The following is a 19042-nucleotide window of genomic DNA, read 5'->3' on the forward strand; positions in this document are numbered from 1 at the left end:
TCCTCAAAAACCGAGTTTCCTAACTACATGTTGAAGAAGTTAATGGCAATGACATATTGAAGAATTACACTTCTAAGTACTCAGCCACACCGATTCCTAACAATTGCTTGGTTCCACCGATGGCAATGTTTGAATGAGGCTTTTTTTGCAAAACTTGCCGTATCCAAGCACGCACGACGACTTCAAATGATCTATTCACCTTTTCTTAACTATTCAACAAAAGATTTCATGTCACACTCTCACTCAACGATGGTGGTCCGGGTGTTGGGGAACGTAGCAATAATTCAAAATTTTCCTACGTATCACCAAGATCCATCTAGGAGATTCTAGCAACGAGAGGGAGAAGGATGAGCATCTTCATACCTTTGAAGATCGATAAGCGGAAGCGTCACTAGAACGCGGATGAGGGAGTCGTACTCGCGGCGATTCAAATCGCGGAAGATCCGATCTAGCGTCGAACGGACGGCGCCTCCGCGTTCAACACATGTACAACTGCTACGTCTTGAGCTTGCGTTGGTTTTCCTCGAAGAGGAGAGGGTGATGCAGCAAGTGTAGCATAACTATTTCCCTCAATTTTGAGAACCAAGGTATCAATCCAGTAGGAGGCTCCTCAAAAGTCCCATGCACCTACACAAACAAACTGAGAACTCGCAACCAACGCAATAAAGGGGTTGTCAATCCCTTCACGGCCACTTGTGAAAGTGAGATCTAATAAAGATAGTATGACAAGATAAATATATTTTTGGTATTTTATAATATAGATGCAAAAAGTAAAGATGCAAATAAAAGTAGATTGAAAGCAAATATGATAAGAGATAGACCCGGGGGCCATAGGTTTCACTAGAGGCTTCTCTCAAGATAGCATAAGTATTACGGTGGGTGAACAAATTACTGTCGAGCAATTGATAGAAAAGTGCATAGTTATGAGATTATCTAGGCATGATCATGTATATAGGCATCACGTCCATAACAAGTAGACCGACTCCTGCCTGCATCTACTACTATTACTCCACACATCGACCGCTATCCAGCATGCATCTAGAGTATTAAGTTCATAAGAATAGAGTAACGCATTAAGCAAGATGACATGATGTAGAGGGATAAACTCATGCAATATGATATAAACCCCATCTTGTTATCCTCGATGGCAACAATACAATACGTGCCTTGCAACCCTTTCTGTCACTGGGTAAGGACACCGCAAGATTGAACCCAAAGCTAAGCACTTCTCCCATGGCAAGAAAGATCAATCTAGTAGGCCAAACCAAACTGATAATTCGAAGAGACTTGCAAAGATAACTCAATCATACATAAAAGAATTCAGAGAAGAATCAAATATTATTCATAGATAAACTTGATCATAAACCCACAATTCATCGGATCTCGACAAACACACCGCAAAAAGAGTTTACATCGAATAGATCTCCACAAGAGAGGGGGAGAACATTGTATTGAGATCCAAAAAGAGAGAAGAAGCCATCTAGCTAATAACTATGGACCCATAGGTCTGTAGTAAACTACTCACAACTCATCGGAGCGGCAAGGATGTTGATGTAGAAGCCCTCCGTGATCGATTTCCCCTCCGGCAGAGTGTCGGCGAAGGCTCCAAGATGGGATCTCACGGATACAGAAGGTTACGGCGGTCGAAATTGTGTTTCGTGGTGCCCCTGGATGTTTTCGGGGTACGTAGGTATATATAGGAGGAAGAAGTACGTCAGTGGCCGCCCGAGGGGCCCACAAGACAGGGTGGCGCGCCCTACAGGGGGGCGCGGCCTCCTATCTCGTGGGGGCCTCGGGTGCTTCTTGACTTGCACTCCAAGCTCTCCGGATCACGTTCGTTCCAAAAATCACGCTCCCGAAGGTTTCATTCCGTTTGGACTCCGTTTGATATTTCTTTTATTCGAAATACTGAAATAGGCAAAAAAACAGCAATATGGGCTGGGCCTCCGGTTAGTAGGTTAGTCCCAAAAATGATATAAATGTGTAAAATAAAGCACATAAACATCCAAAAGGGGTAATATAATAGCATGGAATAATCAAAAATTATAGATACGTTGGAGACGTATCAATAGCCCAGGGATGTCTCCTCCTTCTTGATCCAGCAAGGGGAGAGGAGAAGTTGAGGGAGAGCTCCGACAGCACGACGGCGTGGTGGTGGAGCTTGTGGTATTTCTGCAGGGCTTCACCAAGCTCTATGGAGGAGGAGGAGGTGTTGGAGGAGGGAGGGGCTGCGCCAGGGAAGGGGGTGTGGCTGCCCTCTCTCTCTCTCACTATATATAGGGGAAAGGGGGGAGAAGGAGGCGCCCTAGGGTTCCCTAGGGGAGGGGCGGCGGCCACAGGGAAAACCCTAGATGGGTTTGGGCGCTCCCACCCCTAGGAAACTTGCTCCCCAAGTCGGGAGGGGAGGCTTCCCTAGGGGAGGCGCCCCCACCTCTCCAAGTTACGTGAGATGGGGTGGGAGGGGCGCTCAGCCCCTTAATGGGCTGATGTGCCCCTCCCCTTGGCCCATAAGTCCCCCCAACGCTTGCCGGGGCCTCCGAAACCCCTTTCGGACATGCTGGTCGTCACCCGGTACCCCCGGAACAATTCCGGACTCCAATACCCTTCGTCCAATATATCGATCTTCACCTCCGGACCATTCCGGAGTTCCTCGTCACGTTCAGGATCTCATCCGGGACTCTGAACAACCTTCGGTAACCACATACTATTTCCCATAACAACTCTAGCGTCACTGAACCTTAAGTGTGTAGACCCTACGGGTTCGGGAACCATGCAGACATGACCGAGACATCTCTACGACCAATAACCAATAGCGGGATTTGGATACCCATATTGGCTCCCACATGTTCCACGATGATCTCATCGGATGAACCATGATGTCGGGGGTTCAATCAATCCTGTATACAATTCCCTTTGTCAATCAGTATGTTACTTGCCCGAGATTCAAACGTCGGTATCCCAATACCTCGTTCAATCTCTTTACCGGCAAGTCACTTTCTTCGTCATACGGAGTGACAAATCCCAGTCTCGATTCGTGCCAACCCAACAGACACTTTCGAAGATGCCTATAGTGTACCTTTATAGCCACCCAGTTACGTTGTGACGTTTGGTACACCCAAAGCATTCCTACGGTATCTGGGAGTTGCACAATCTCATGGTCTAAGGAAATGATACTTGACATTAGAAAAGCTTTAGCAAACGAACTACACGATCTTTGTGCTATGCTTAGGATTGAGTCTTGTCCATCACATCATTCTCCTAATGATGTGATCCCGCTAACAATGACATCTAATGTCCATGGTCAGGAAACCATGACCATCTATTGATCAACGAGCTAGTCAGAGGCTCACTAGGGACATGTTGTGGTCTATGTATTCACACATGTATTACGGTTTCCAGCTAATACAATTATAGCATGAACAATAGACAATTATCATGAACAAGGAAATATAATAATAACCATTTAATTATTGCCTCTAGGGCATATTTCCAACAGTCTCCCACTTGCACTAGAGTCAATAATCTAGTTCACATCACTATGTGATTGTGATGAATCCAACACGTATGGTGTTTGATCATATCTTGCTTTGTGAGAGAGGTTTATTAGTCAACGGGTCTGAACCTTTCAGATCCGTGTGTGCTTTACAAATCTCTATGTCATCTTGTAGATGCAGCTACCATGCGCTACATGGAGCTATTCCAAATAACTGCTCTACTATACGAATCCGGTTTACTATTCAGAGTCATCCGAATTAGTGTCAAACTTTGCATCGACATAACCCTTTACGACGAACTCTTTTACCACCTCCATAATCGAGAAAATTCCTAAGGATAAGTTTGACTGCTGTCATATGATCCATTCCTGGATCACTCTTGTACCCCTTGACTGACTCATGGCAAGGCACACTTCAGGTGCAGTACACAGCATAGTATACTGTAGAGCCTACGTCTAAAGCATAGGGGACGACCTTCGTACTTTCTCTCTCTTCTGTCGCGGTCAGGTCTTGAGTCTTACTCAATACTCACACCATATAACACAGCCAAGAACTCCTTCTTTGCTGATCTATTTTGAACTCCTTCAAAATCTTGTCACGGTATGTATTCATTTGAAAGTACTATTAAGCATTTTTTATCTATCCTTATAGATTTTGATGCTCAATGTTCAAGTAGCTTAATACAGGTTTTCCATTGAAAAACACCTTTCAAACAACCCTATATGCTTTCCAGAAATTCTACATCATTTCCGATCAACAATATGTCAACAACATATACTCATCAAAAATTTTATAGTGCTCCCACTCACTTCTTTGGAAATACAAGTTTCTCATAAACTTTGTATAAACCCAAAATCTTTGATCATCTCATCAAAGCGTATATTCCAACTCCGAGATGCTTACTCCAGTCCTTAGAAGGATTGCTGGAGCTCTGCATACTTGTTAGCATCTTTTAGGATTAACAAAACCTTCTGGTTGTATCACATACAACCTTTCCTCAAGAAAATTGTCGAGGAAACAATGTTTTGACATCCTATCTGCAAGATTTCATAAATAATACAGTAACTGCTGATACAATTCCAACAGACTCTTAGCATCGCTACGAGTGAGAAAGTCTCACCGTAGTCAACTCCTTGAACTTGTCGGAAAACATCTTAACGACAAGTCGAGCTTTCTTAATGGTGATACTTACCATCATTGTCCGTCTTCCTTTTAAAATCCATCTGTACCCAACAGCCTTACGACCATCAAGTAGTTCTTCCAAAGTCTATACTTTGTTTTCATACATGGATCCTCTCGGATTTTATGGCCTCGAGCCATTCGTCAGAATCCGGGCCCACCATCGCTTCTCCATAGCTTGTAGGTTCATTGTTGTCTAGCAACATGACCTCCAAGATAGGATTACGTACCACTCTGAAATAGTACGCATCCTTGTCGACCTATGAGTATTGGTAGTGACTTGATTTGAAGTTTCGTGATCACTATCATCAGCTTCCACTTCAATTGGTGTAGGCGCTACAGAAACGACTTCCTGTGCCCTGCTACACACTGGTTGAAGTGATTGTTCAATAACCTCATCAAGTCTCCACCATCCTCCCACTCATTTCTTTCAAGAGAAACTTTTCCTCGAGAAAGGATCCAGTTCTAGAAACAATCACTTTTGCTTCCGGATCTGAATAGGAAGTATACCCAACTATTTTGAGTGTCCTATGAAGATGCATTTATCCGCTTTGGGTTCGAGCTTACTAGGCTAAAACTTTTCACATAAGCATCGCAACCCCAAACTTTTAAGAAATGTCAGCTTAGGTTTCTCTAAACCATAGTTCATATGGTGTCATCTCAACGGAATTACATGGTGCCCTATTTAAAGTGAATGTGGTTGTCTCTAATGCCTAACCCATAAACGATAGTGGTAATTCGATAAGAGACATCATGGTATGCACCATATCCAATAGGGTGCAGCTATGATGTTCGGACACACCATCACACTATGGTGTTCCAGGCGGTATTAGTTGTGAAACAATTTCCACGATGTCTTAATTGTGTACAAAACTCGCAACTCAGATATTCATCTCTATGATCATATCATAGACATTTTATCCTCTTGTCACGAAGATCTTCAACTTCACTCTGAAATTGTTTGAACCTTTCAATAATTCAGACTTGTATTTCATTAAGTAAATACACTCAGCATCTACTCAAATCATTTGTGAAGTAAGAGCATAACCATATTCACTGCGTGCCTCAGCACTCATTGGATTGCACACATCAAATGTATTACTTCCAAAAAGTTGCTCTCTTGTTCCATCTCACTGAAAACGAGGTCTTTCAGTCATCTTGCCCATGTGGTATGATTTGCATGTTCAAGTGATTCAAAATCAAGTGAGTCCAAATGATCCATCTGCATGGAGTTTCTTCATGCGTATATACCAATAGACATGGTTCGCATGTCTCAATCTTTTCAAAAAAATGAGTGAGTCCAAAGATCCATCAACATGGAGCTTCTTCATGAGTTTTATACCAATATGACTCAAATGGCAGTGCCACAAGTATGTGGTACTATCATTACTTTTGGTACGAACATGTGTATCACCACGATCAAGATTCAATAAACTCATTTTAGGTGCAAGACCATTGAAGGTACTATTCAAAAAAACAGAGTAACTATTATTCTCCTTAAATGAATAACCGTATTGCGATAAACATAATCCAATCATGTCTATGCTCAACGCAAACACCAAATGACAATTATTTAGGTTAAACACCAATCTCGATGGTAGAGGGAGCATGTGATGCTTGACCACATCAACCTTGGAAACACTTCCAACACATATCGTCATCTCACCTTCAGCTAGTCTCAGTTTATTCCATAGCTTTTTATTTCGAGTTACTAACACTTAGCAACCGAACCGGTATTTCAATACCCTGGTGCTACTAGGAGTACTAGTAAAATACACATTATAATGTATATCCAATATACTTCTGTCGACCTTGCCAGCCTTCTCATTTACCAAGTATCTAGGGTAGTTCTGCTTCAGTGATCATTCCCCTTATTTCAGAAGCACTTAGTCTCGGGTTTGGGTTTAACCTTGGGTTTCTTCACTAGAGCAGCAACTGATTTGGCGTTTCATGAAGTATCTCTTCTTGCCCTTTCCCTTCTTGAAACTAGTGGTTTTACCAACCATCAACAATTGATGCTCCTATTTGATTTCTACTTTCACGGTGTCGCGAATATCTCAAGGATCATCATATCTATCCCTAATATGTTATAGTTCATCACGAAGCTCTAGTAGCTTGGTGGCAGTGACTTTGGAGAACCATCAGTATCTCATCTGGAAGATTAACTCCCACTCGATTCAAGCGATTGTAGTACTCAGACAATCTAAGCACATGCTCAACGATTGAGCTTTTCTCCTTAGTTTGCAGGCTTAAGAAACTTGTCAGAGGTCTCATACCTCTTGACGTGGGCACTAGCCTGAAATCCCAATTTCAGTCCTTGGAACATCTCATATGTTCTGCGATGTTTCAAAAACGTCTTTGGTGCCTCAATTCTAAAACATTTAGCATTACGCACTGAACTATCATGTAGTCATCAAAACGTGTATGTTAGATGTTTGCAACATCCACAACCGACGCTCGAGGTTCAGCACACTGAGCGGTGCATTAAGGACATAATCTTTCTGCGCAGCAATGAGGACAATCCTGAGTTTACGGACCCAGTCCGCATAATTGCTACTGTCAACTCTCAACTAAATTTTCTCTAGGAACATATCTAAAACAGTAGAACCAAAGCGTGAGCTACGACATAATTTGCAAAGACCTTTTAACTATGTTCATGATAATTAAGTTCATCTAGTCAAATTATTTAATGAACTCCCACTCGGATAGACATCCCTCTAGTCATCTAAGTGATACATGATCCGAGTCAACTAGGCCGTGTCCGATCATCACATGAGACGGACTAGTCATCATCGGTGAACATCTTCATGTTGATTGTATCCACTATACGACTCATGCTCGACCTTTCGGTCTCTTGTGTTCCGAGGTCATGTCTGTACATGCTAGGCTCGTCAAGTCAACCTAAGTGTTTTGCATGTGTAAATCTGGCTTACACCCGTTGTATGCAAACATTAGAATCTATCACACCCGATCATCATGTGGTGCTTCGAAACAATGAACTTTTGCAATGGTGCACAGTTAGGGGGAACACTTTCTTGAAATTTTATGAGGGATCATCTTATTTATGCTACCGTCGTTCTAAGCAAATAAGATGTAAACATGACAAACATCACATGCAAATCATAGAGTGACATGATATGGCCAATATCATCTTGCGCCTTTGATCTCCATCTTTGAGGCGCGACATGATCACCTTCGTCACCGACATGACACCATGATCTCCATCATCGTGTCTTCATGAAGTTGTCTCGCCAACTATTGCTTCTACTACTATGGCTAACGATTAGCAATAAAGTAAAGTAATTACATGGCGTTCTGATTGACACGCAGGTCATACAATAAATTAAGACAACTCCTATGGCTCCTGCCGGTTGTCATACTCATCGACATGCAAGTCGTGATTCCTATTACAAGAACATGATCAATCTCATACATCACATATCATTCATCACATTCTTTTGGCCATATCACATCACATAGCATACCCTGCAAAAACAAGTTAGACGTCCTCTAGTTGTTGTTGCATGTTTTACGTGGCTGCTATGGGTTTCTAGCAAGAACATTTCTTACCTACACAAAAGCCACAATGGTGATATGCCAATTGCTATTTACCCTTCATAAGGACCCTTTTCATCGAATCCGATCTGACTAAAGTGGGAGAGACTAGCACCCGCTAGCCACCTTTATGCAACAAGTGCATGTCAGTCAGTGGAACCTGTCTCACGTAAGCGTACGTGTAAGGTCGGTCTGGGCCGCTTCATCCCACAATACCGCCGAAACAAGATAGGACTAGTAACAGTAAGCAAATTGAACAAACCAACGCCCACAACTACTTGTGTTCTACTCGTGCATAGAATCTACGCAATAGACCTAGCTCATGATGCCACTGTTGGGGAACGTAGCAATAATTCAAAATTTTCCTATGTATCACCAAGATCCATCTAGGAGATTCTAGCAACGAGAGAGAGAAGGATGAGCATCTTCATACCTTTGAAGATCGCTAAGCGGAAGCATCACTAGAACGCGGATGAGGGAGTCGTACTCGCGGCGATTCAAATCACGGAAGATCCGATCTAGCGCCGAACGAATGACGCCTCCGTGTTCAACACACGTACAGCCCGGGGACGTCTCCTCCTTCTTGATCCAGCAAGGGGAGAGGAGAAGTTGAGGGAGAGCTCCGACAGCACGACGGCGTGGTGGTGGAGCTTGTGGTATTTCTGCAGGGCTTCGCCAAGCTCTATGGAGGAGGAGGAGGTGTTGGAGGAGGGAGGGGCTGCGCCAGGGAAGGGGGTGTGGCTGCCCTCTCTCTCTCTCACTATATATAGGGGAAAGGGGGGAGAAGGAGGCGCCCTAGGGTTCCCTAGGGGAGGGGCGGCGGCCACAGGGAAAACCCTAGATGGGTTTGGGCGCTCCCCCCCCTAGGAAACTTGCTCCCCAAGTCGGGAGGGGAGGCTTCCCTAGGGGAGGCGCCCCCACCTCTCCAAGTTACGTGAGATGGGGTGGGAGGGGCGCTCAGCCCCTTAATGGGCTGATGTGCCCCTCCCCTTGGCCCATAAGGCCCCCCAACGCTTGCCGGGGCCTCCGAAACCCCTTTCGGACATGCTGGTCGTCACCCGGTACCCCCGGAACAATTCCGGACTCCAATACCCTTCGTCCAATATATCGATCTTCACCTCCGGACCATTCCGGAGTTCCTCGTCATGTACGAAATCTCATCCGGGACTCTGAACAACCTTCGGTAACCACATACTATTTCCCATAACAACTCTAGCGTCACTGAACGTTAAGTGTGTAGACCCTACGGGTTCGGGAACCATGCAGACATGACTGAGACATCTCTCCTGCCAATAACCAATAGTGGGATCTGGATACCCATATTGGCTCCCACATGTTCCACGATGATCTCATCGGAAGAACCATGATGTCGGGGATTCAATCAATCCTGTATACAATTCCCTTTGTCAATCGGTATGCTATTTGCCCGATATTCGATCGTCGGTATCCCAATACCTCGTTCAATCTCGTTACCGACAAGTCACTTTGCTTGTTCCGTAATGCATGATCCCATGACTAACTACTTAGTCACATTGAGCTCATTATGATGATGCCTTACCGAGTGGACCCAGAGATACCTCTCCATCATACGGAGTGACAAATCCCAGTCTCGATTCGTGCCAACCCAACAGACACTTTCGGAGATGCCTGTAGTGTACCTTTATAGCCACCTAGTTACGTTGTGACGTTTGGTACACCCAAAGCATTCCTACGGTATCCGGGAGTTGCACAATCTCATGGTGTAAGGAAATGATACTTGACATTAGAAAAGCTTTAGCAAACGAACTACACGATCTTTGTGCTATGCTTAGGATTGAGTCTTGTCCATCACATCATTCTCCTAATGATGTGATCCCGCTATCAATGACATCTAATGTCCATGGTCAGGAAACCATGACCATCTATTGATCAACGAGCTAGTCAACTAGAGGCTCACTAGGGACATGTTGTGGTCTATGTATTCACACATGTATTACGGTTTCCAGCTAATACAATTATAGCATGAACAATAGACAATTATCATGAATAAGGAAATATAATAATAACCATTTTATTATTGCCTCTAGGGCATATTTCCAACACCGGGAGGATCCTCGGGCGGGATGAGCCTCAGGTGGGAAGTAACTTAGACTATTACATGCATATATTACTAGTCTAACTACCTTCATAGTGGGTAGTAATAATGTAATATACATGTGGTATCATGCAAACCTTCATTTCTTTAGATGTAGACTCATTTTGCATTCGGATGTGTTATACTACAATAACATATTATGTTATTGCAAACACCTCTCTCCTTGTTAACTATTTGGTACATAAGTAAACTTGCCTCGTGGTGCATTATGTTACTAGCTAAGTTATTCATGCTATGACCAATCTTATTGGCGTTCTCTCGCCTTTACTTTTGTATAATTTTCTTGCTTTTGTATTATTGTACTATACACGACACACAAATATAAGAGAACATTTTAGTCTGTTCTTTTTCATTTGAAAACCAATTGTATTACAAGTCTCTCTTTTTTATGTAGGACTCTGAGGAGAAAGTTGTGTCATGGCAAAAAACTGCTAGTAGATGGACATGCCATTTAGTTTATTTATAACCAATATGTTATGTTCCACAACCCATTTATGTCCTTTGCCACACCATATTCTCTGTGTCATAGCCACAATCACACGGTTTGATGTGCAACAACAATATTTAGTCGATGAAAGCAACACTCACACAATTTTCAATGATGACGTGAAATTTAACAAAACATTGTCCATTTTTCTTAAACAGTGTTCCAAAAGCACACATCTCTGTATCTTTGCAAAACTCAAAACCACACATGTTTAGCTCATTTTGAGGGTATTTTGCCCAATTTTGGGCCCACTCGTCATCGTTCATTTTGTTCAATTTGTCCCTCCTAGTCGACTCGTTACCTCCTTTGGCTTAACACCTAAAGATGCATTTTGTCTTTTCTGTCACCTATCTTTCTATTCCTTCTCTCAAAAATTTAGAAGAGTCATGACAGTGCCCTAGTTCTCCCCTGCAGGCTAACATTATGCCAACCCTCAACATCGCCACCGGTCGCCATCGTCCCAATCTCGCATCAGTTGGCTTTCATCCCGTGGTTAGTTTAATTCCACCAACCTCCAAAATTACCAGGTGTGTCGCACACCCTACGGATGCCCCCTTGATGTTTGGGTTTCGTGGTGGTATGCTCACCATCAGTCACACACACACACACACACACACACACACACACACACAGAGAGAGAGGCAAGAGGACGCGGATGATGGTGACATCACAAATTTCTCGTTGGGGTCTATCGTGTTGGTGCGACAACGGAATGGGTCGTGGTGGTCCGGGAGGATCCTCGGGTGGTATGAGCTTCTAGCCTCACATGTGAGTCGACTGATCCAAGCAACTTGGAACCCATTGAATGTACTGAGCCACTTTCACTTGCTTTTGATTTTAACACAATGGTGGTTCAAGTGGCCACCAGTTGCTCGACAGTTCTGAAGATCATCAATGAAGGAAACTCTTATTCCTATGGTGCCATATCAAGGAGTTTATGACGAAGTAAAGAAATGTTCCGGCAAGTTTCTTTGCGTCATGAAAATCGGTCGTGCAATTTAAGGCTCATAATTTAGCTACAACTAGTTGTAGCTTGGAGTACGGACAACGAGGCTGGCTTAGCTTGGAGTATGGACAACGAGGCTGGCTCACCCCTTCTTCGAACATAAATTATACCCCTATGGACAATATGCAAAAGAGCTACTCCGCGGAACCCAAAGATTTTGATTTCTCATAAGTGCCAGTTGCTTTAATAAAAAGAGAAGACAAAATACCACATTTTGAGTTTTTCCCCTTTTCTTGTTTCGTCTTGGGCCCACATGTCAGCTTTTATTTTCGACCGAATTGGCCCTCCTCATCGGTCCGTCAACTGGTCTAGCCGACCACCTGACAAAACACCTAAACACACGTTTGGACCTTTGGCTCTGTCCTTCCGAGTTCAGACCGTGTGCCCTTCTTCCCTCAAGGAAAAAAAAGTAAAAATACCGCCCTGTCCGTGCCCTAGCTCTACCGCCGGCCGGCCCTTCACCGCCGACCGCCGACCGCCGACGTCCTAATCCCGCGCGAGTTGGTTTCAGCCAGCGGCTAAGTTAATCCCACCAGCGTGCCGCACGCCCTGTAGATCCGCCCCTGAGGATTAGGTTAGGTTTGGTGGTGGCCTGGTCGCCATGGGGCGGAGCTCGGGGGGAGAGGGAGGAGGAGGAGGAGAGGGGCAAGGGGAGGTGGATGGCGGCGGAATCGCAGACTGCTCGCCGGGGACCATCGTCTGGGTGCGGCGGCGGAACGGGTCCTGGTGGCCCGGGAGGATAGTCGGCCAGGACGAGCTCGCGGCGTCGCAGGTGGTGACGCCCAGGACGGGAACTCCGGTCAAGCTACTCGGCCGCGAGGATGCTAGCATGTAAGCTTTCCTACCATTCCCTCTTATATGTTTTTTTGCCCTAATTTATCTAGATTAAGAGATTGACCTAGGGTCAGTTGATTCTCAGCTATTCATTAGATAAGGATTTGTTTGGTTCAGGAATGACATGGGGATACTTAGGCACTCTTTGATTCACAGGATTCACAAAACGTAGGAATAGGAAAAATACAGGATTGGAGTGACATGCCCACTTGAATACTATAGGGTTCGCAGGATTCACAAAATGTAGGAATAGGAAAAAAAATACAGGATTGGAGTGGCATGCCCACTCGAATCCTATAGGGTTCGCAGGATTCACAAATTGTAGGAATAGGAAAAAAAAATACAGGATTGGAGTGGCGCATCCACTTGAATCCTATAGGATTAGCACAGAGTATTTGATTTCACAGGAAAAATAGAGGAACTGTAAAATGAGGTTGGAGTGGATGCTTGATTTCCTATGAAATGTAGTAGACATGATTCCTTAGGAAAAATTCCTATAAGATTCAATCCTATGAATCAAACGACCAAATGCAGGAAAAATTCCAAAGGACTATAACCCTCCAAAACTCATATGAAATTTCTTTGAATCAAATGAGCCTTGGGTTGCTGTTCCAAACGCTATTAAATCAACAAATGGAGTATTTTAATCATGGGAACAAACTTTTATAGATACTGTGACTTCCACATGTTTGAATAAATGGTTTGACGTTATTTCGGCAATTACTCACTCTAGATTAATAAATGGGTAACAAATGCGAGTGCTAGGCTGCTTTACGTCACGTGTCTTGTGCGTGCCAGTCTTGGAATGGGCGTTGCATGAAATAAAACATGACTAAAGTATGAAACAAAAGTTGATGCGCTGATTGGATTCTGCCATGGCAGTGGCAGTCTTTGGGATAATCTTAAGAGCATTGTGGTAAATACATTATTTTAGCCTTTTATTTTGTATGTTCTGTGATTCTGTCTATTGGATTTATGGTGTATTGAATAGTGTAGTCTGATGAAGTTCTTGATATTTTTAATATATAGCCGGGAAACTAATCTATGAATCCTTGGCAGAGTTGTTTTTTGCACTTGCACGATTTTATGGGTGGCCTTTACCTTTCATCGCATTCACTAAACAAGCTGTATAACGAAGTGGAAAAAAGTATTGGTGGATGAATTGGTAGAAAAAAAAAAGAATTAGATAGGCACTGGAAAAGCAAAGAAAGATTCTTTGTCCTTGAAAAATCATGCAAGAAGCGAAGCATGTAGATTTTTGTTGCACCAAAGTGCTCAACCAACCTCAAAGCTCAGTTTGAAACCCTAAACATAAGGCGGCGCAGAAGCACGGTATTTAGTCATCCCCGACATGGGTGTTTTCTGCTTTTATTCACGACCTCATGAAAAATATGCACTAACCAGCCTGACTAGTTATAGTGTGTGCCCAACACTCTTAACTTTGCCACCAAGTTGGCCGCACTGATAAAAACTCATGATAAATACCAACAGAAACAATCTCTAAAATAAACTCTCTTGCCAATTAAAAAAATCTCACCAAGACATCTCTGATTTCTAAAATATTAGACCGACTCAAATAGGTACCAAAAATATCAGACTTCCTTTGGGCGCCAGTTCCTTCTTGGTGGACCCCATCCAAACTCATGCAATTCCATGTAAGAACCCTTGTACACGTCGCCCCTGATTGATCGGGTGGTCATGACCGTTCAAATAAAAGGCAACAAAATCCTGTTCTATTCAAACCGACCAGATCTCATATTTCCTTTTAGATAGCTGCAACCATAACTATCCTATATTTTTGATTAGAAAACATTTTTGTTCAACCTCATGCACATGCACAACTAAGCCTCTTTCTCATATGCATGCACACATACGTGTTTCTTTTTTACGTGACTATGCTAGAGTCAGGTCCGCTTTAGCTGATTCTGCTGTGATCATACACACTCAAAGTCGTGGATACGTTAGACTTCTTCATGTCCAGCAGACTGCACTCGGGCACGAATGCATCATCTTGTCACCTTCCTAATCAAATTTTTGAAAAAACATTGGCTTGTAGACATCTCTGATTCTTAGGGTCCACTTTCTACATCAACTTGCGGTGCACAAATAGCTGGCTCATACAGTCCATCAACAACGATTGTGGTTGGGGTACACATAGCCGTATCAGATTACATTTTCTTACAAGTTTCACTGACTAATTTCTTGCTTAGATGATTTTATTTATGGAGTAGTTTTCTAGTCACTATTAAATGGATCAGATTCTTGTTTATTCTTCTACTTCTTATTCATGGATCCCAAGTATGAAATTAGTTCTCCATCTGAGAGTAAGTACATAAGAATGTTAAAGAATTAGTTTCAAGTGAGTTTTTAATTCACAATGATAACAGGCAAACTGCTGATTGCACAGAGTACTCAATATTACCTGCTAATGATTTGGCTTTCAACAGAGCTTCCAGTTTGATTTCTGATTCTTTCTGTAATGATTCATTTCTTCCTCTCTTTGTCAGTGACTGGTATAACCTGGAGAAATCAAAACGTGTCAAGGAATTTAGGTGTGGAGAGTTTGATGCTTGTATTGAGAAGGCAATGGCTTGTCAAGGAACTCCTGTAAAGAGAAGAGAAAAATATGCTCGTAGAGAAGATGCTATTCTTCATGCTCTTGAATTGGAAAGAAAGCAGCTTGCATTGAAGTACCAGAACCAAGGTTTCAGGGCAGATGACAGCTGCAGTATCCTCTTTGCTGACACAGGGAGGGAGTTTGACGACTTTCCTTCAGAATATTACTCAAGAAACAACGTCCAGGAACCTCAGTTGCATTTGCAAAGCTCAGCATCTCAGCAACGCGTAGATCTCAGCACTACTCGTTATAAAAGCAAAAAGAGTAAAAAACAGAAAGAGGATAACTCTGTTCGCCTTGGTAAAACAAAAGAGTGTGAAGAAAAGTTTATTCATGCTGGTTCAAAAAGAAACTTGTCAGGATCTCTTGCTCTGGAAGCTTCAGGGAACACTCTCAGTAATTACGTCAATGGCTTTTCCCTTTCAGGACATACGCAAGAAGGATCAAATGTAGAGAGCAGTGAGAAAAATACAGCCCTGAAAAAGAGAAGATTAGAAGAAGCTATTTTTGAGGCATCTGTTGTCAAAAAACATGATAGATGCAGGCCACTTGCTCAAGTTGTACAGAGTAGCGTCAAATTTCCTCGCTCTTTTCAGTGCAATGATGATTCTGGAACTGTTGTAGTTGAAGGAGGGAAGGATCCTTTGCCTGCTATCTGTCAGGTGAAAAGAAGTGGTGCCACATACCTGTCTGCTGATTCTGGTGATGCACATAGCCGTGACTTCATACCTGTTAAGCAAACAATATTAACAGAAGCTCATCGTGAGACACAAAGTTACCTGAAGCAGGAGGATACTCTTCTCAAAGAGCAAAAATTTCCGGACTTTGTTGAGAAGCAAGAATCTGATTCTTCAATGAGTTTATGTTCAGATACTGAGACAGAAGATGACGCTGAACTTCTGCAAAGTAAGTGCCTCATTGCTACATGTCTTTTCTTTGGATTTTGATTTTGTAAGACACAACAATAAATAATTTATGCCCCTGCTTAGGTTGTCAAATATTGATGCCTAATGATATTTTAGGGATGTTGTAGGATCAATTATTGCCGATCATGCAATTACTTAGTTATGCGTGAGTGTGGGGCTGAACTGTTGCAAAAATCGAGTACAGCTCATTTCTACTATGCTACCTAGTGCCGTGTACGTCTATTTTGTTGGTGCACTTCTTTTATGGAAGTTTGTTGATTAAACTTTGTGCTTTGAGATATGCTAAGTATACTTGTTCATGTTTGTGTTTTGCTACAATAACATACAACCTCCACCTTTGTCTTGAACTTATGATGCTTGATTCCAGTGACTTCCGTAACATTTCTTACTGGATATTTGTCCTTACTTGATCGCATTCCCTTTGTTGATATTATTGGCAGGGTATGCTAAGGTACAATCCCCTGAATCAGATGCATGTGATCCTAATTCCCTCCAGGTTTCTAATAAGTCAAGGCATGCAAATGATATTGACGACGATGATGAGATGAACTTTTCTACTCATATTCCTCAGCAAAATGTCTTACTAGGTGAGGATGGTTCTCCTGAGTTAGGTGTTTCCCAGTGGCATATGAAAGGTAAACGCAACCGGCGCACTGCAGTAAAGAGACCAACAGGGAAGACGGATGAAAATCTGTCATTAGATAGCTCAAGTAGTTTCATGAAGGGGCTGCTCAAAATGTTCAATAAAGGTGACTCTAAAGTTGAGATTATTGATGCGTCTAGCCATCAGCCGTTTGGTCAAAGTTTTCCTGAGAACCAAGAAGGGTTGGATTGTGATCATGATGAAGCAGATTTGGTTGACAAGGCCGTGAGTCATTCAGGAGTTAACAGATACCATGGTAAAGATTATCCCTTATCTTCAGAACCTATCAGAGATATTGGACGAAGTTACACTTCTTTCAACAACTCTGAAATTTCTTGCAAGACCACTTTGCTAAGTAAAAATGGCAATCAGATAACCTCTATTGGTCAGAAGGCATGTGGGGACGGATCTTCATTGTATCAACAAAATCATGGCTCACATCTTGGTTACATTGGGCCGGTGTTGTTTAATGTTGACCTGAAGGTACAGGCTAACTATCAAGGTGAGCACGTCCCATTGGTTTCTTTGATGAGCAGACTGGATGGCAAAGCTATTGTTGGACACCCTATCCAAGTTGGAATTCTTGAAGAAGGTTCAATGGACAGGCTTATTTTGGGCAGGGATCTTGTTCTGGAAAATAGCACAGCAGCACCACCTGCTTGGCCAACAGGCAGAAGGACTGTTATGCCAAGAGTCCCACGTTTGAATCCATCACGAGCAACCTTAGATGGCAATGCCACCGATGAGCAGGGGGTCAAGCATGCAAAGAAAAGCACCACCAGTGTCCGGAGGCCATTTTCGCAGAAATCTCAAAAGAAGCCCTCTGGCTTCAAGAAAGCAAGCTCACCAAGCAAGAAAACCAGACCCCTTTCATCCATTTCCATTGGGAAAAAGTCTCACAGAGAAGGTGGCCAGGCAAAGGCACATAGGCGCAGCGATGTTCTGGGTGGTCTATTGAAATCAGATGGAGCAATTCCGCTGGTCACATGTGTCCCCGCAAAGGTTGTGTTCAGTAGGATAATCGAAGCAGTTGGCAGGCCGTCCCATGCTCTTGCTCACCGTGCTAGAAAGGCCAGTCCCGCGGTACGGGATCCACCGTAGGTCTTTTGGCTATGCTGGTAGTACGAATGGTTGGCATGGCTTGACCTGGCTCAGGCTTGCAGCTGTTGTATGTACAATTCCCAAAGTCCCAAACTGTCGATACCTCAAAACCGTTGTTGATCTCTGACTGTCCGTCCGGTGGCTGGTGTGAAGATCGAAAACTGTTTTTGTGTTCAGATTCCGAAGCCTTGGCTAGGCAATCTGATGGAAGGAGCTTTCTTCAACAAAGGGGCAACCAGAGTGGTGGCCAACGTTTTGGAACTGGCTGCCTCTCTCTTTTGTACTGTGAAGGTGCTGACTTTTGTGTTTGATATGTATCTACATAGTTTACCTTTGTTGTTACGTTACATACATAGCCAACAGCCCAACAGGTCAATAGTATGTTATATGTAGAAGTTTATATCCAGACTTTGGAGTCATGCTTCACCTGTATAGAAGCATATGTAGGTTAGTGGATGTGATACACAGAATACCAGCTTCAAATGTTGTGAACACAATCAAAGCTTTCCGTATGTCAATAGTATATGTTACTATTACAGAATCTGCAGTGCTGTGTTGCTGGCATTGTTGCCATCGTCGTTGTTGTTTGTTGTATTTTTCTTGGTTAAAACTGCCATGGTATTTTCCATCTGTCTGTCCCTGTGGAAGGTGGGACCAAGTGGTTATTACGAAGAGTGTAAAAAAAAGTGGTTATTACATTCCCTTCATATTTTGGTAAAATATACCTAGGCCTTTTTGGTTGGAAGTTGTAAAAGACCACGAGTCTGTGTTTGTGTAGAGCAGCAAACAATTGGAAGTGGCTGATTACCGGATTATCATAGAGTAACATTTGGGATTTTGTGTTCATTGCTGTGGCTAATTACCCGATTATCATGTGTCTGTGAGTAAAAGTACTTTTCTTTCCTCTTCAAGTCCCAACCCCCTTGATAACCTAGGTTTTTCCCTTGCCAAATCCCATTCCATTTCAATTGCTGGTGTAACACGATGCTATCACGTCCTAGTTCACCTCCGTGAAGGGACTGTGTCACTAGTGAAGGGACTGTGTCACTAACACAAACGATCTGTA

General features: G+C 43.1%; 1 protein-coding gene across 1 annotated transcript; it reads left to right on the forward strand.

The window, feature by feature from the left end:
- The first annotated feature begins 12234 nt into the window (after positions 1-12234).
- LOC119365522 (uncharacterized protein At1g51745-like) lies at positions 12235-18519 on the forward strand. The gene is made up of 3 exons (XM_037631160.1): positions 12235-12686; positions 15197-16212; positions 16673-18519. Exons 1-3 carry the CDS (start codon positions 12457-12459, stop codon positions 17974-17976), a joined length of 2550 nt encoding a protein of 849 aa, XP_037487057.1. The 5' UTR covers positions 12235-12456; the 3' UTR covers positions 17977-18519.
- The last annotated feature ends 523 nt before the right edge of the window (positions 18520-19042 follow it).

Source organism: Triticum dicoccoides, chromosome 2B, assembly GCF_002162155.2.
Source record: "Triticum dicoccoides isolate Atlit2015 ecotype Zavitan chromosome 2B, WEW_v2.0, whole genome shotgun sequence".
In the NCBI taxonomy this organism is placed as follows: Eukaryota; Viridiplantae; Streptophyta; class Magnoliopsida; order Poales; family Poaceae; genus Triticum; species Triticum dicoccoides.

What these genes read in the sequence shown, in the direction of transcription:
- LOC119365522 (XM_037631160.1), top strand. Translation starts at nt 12,457, where the DNA reads ATGGGGCGGAGCTCGGGGGGAGAGGGAGGAGGAGGAGGAGAGGGGCAA. An exon ending in GGCCGCGAGGATGCTAGCAT is followed by an intron (nt 12,687 to 15,196) that starts GTAAGCTTTCCT and finishes TCTCTTTGTCAG; the next exon opens with TGACTGGTATAACCTGGAGA. An exon ending in TGACGCTGAACTTCTGCAAA is followed by an intron (nt 16,213 to 16,672) that starts GTAAGTGCCTCA and finishes TATTATTGGCAG; the next exon opens with GGTATGCTAAGGTACAATCC.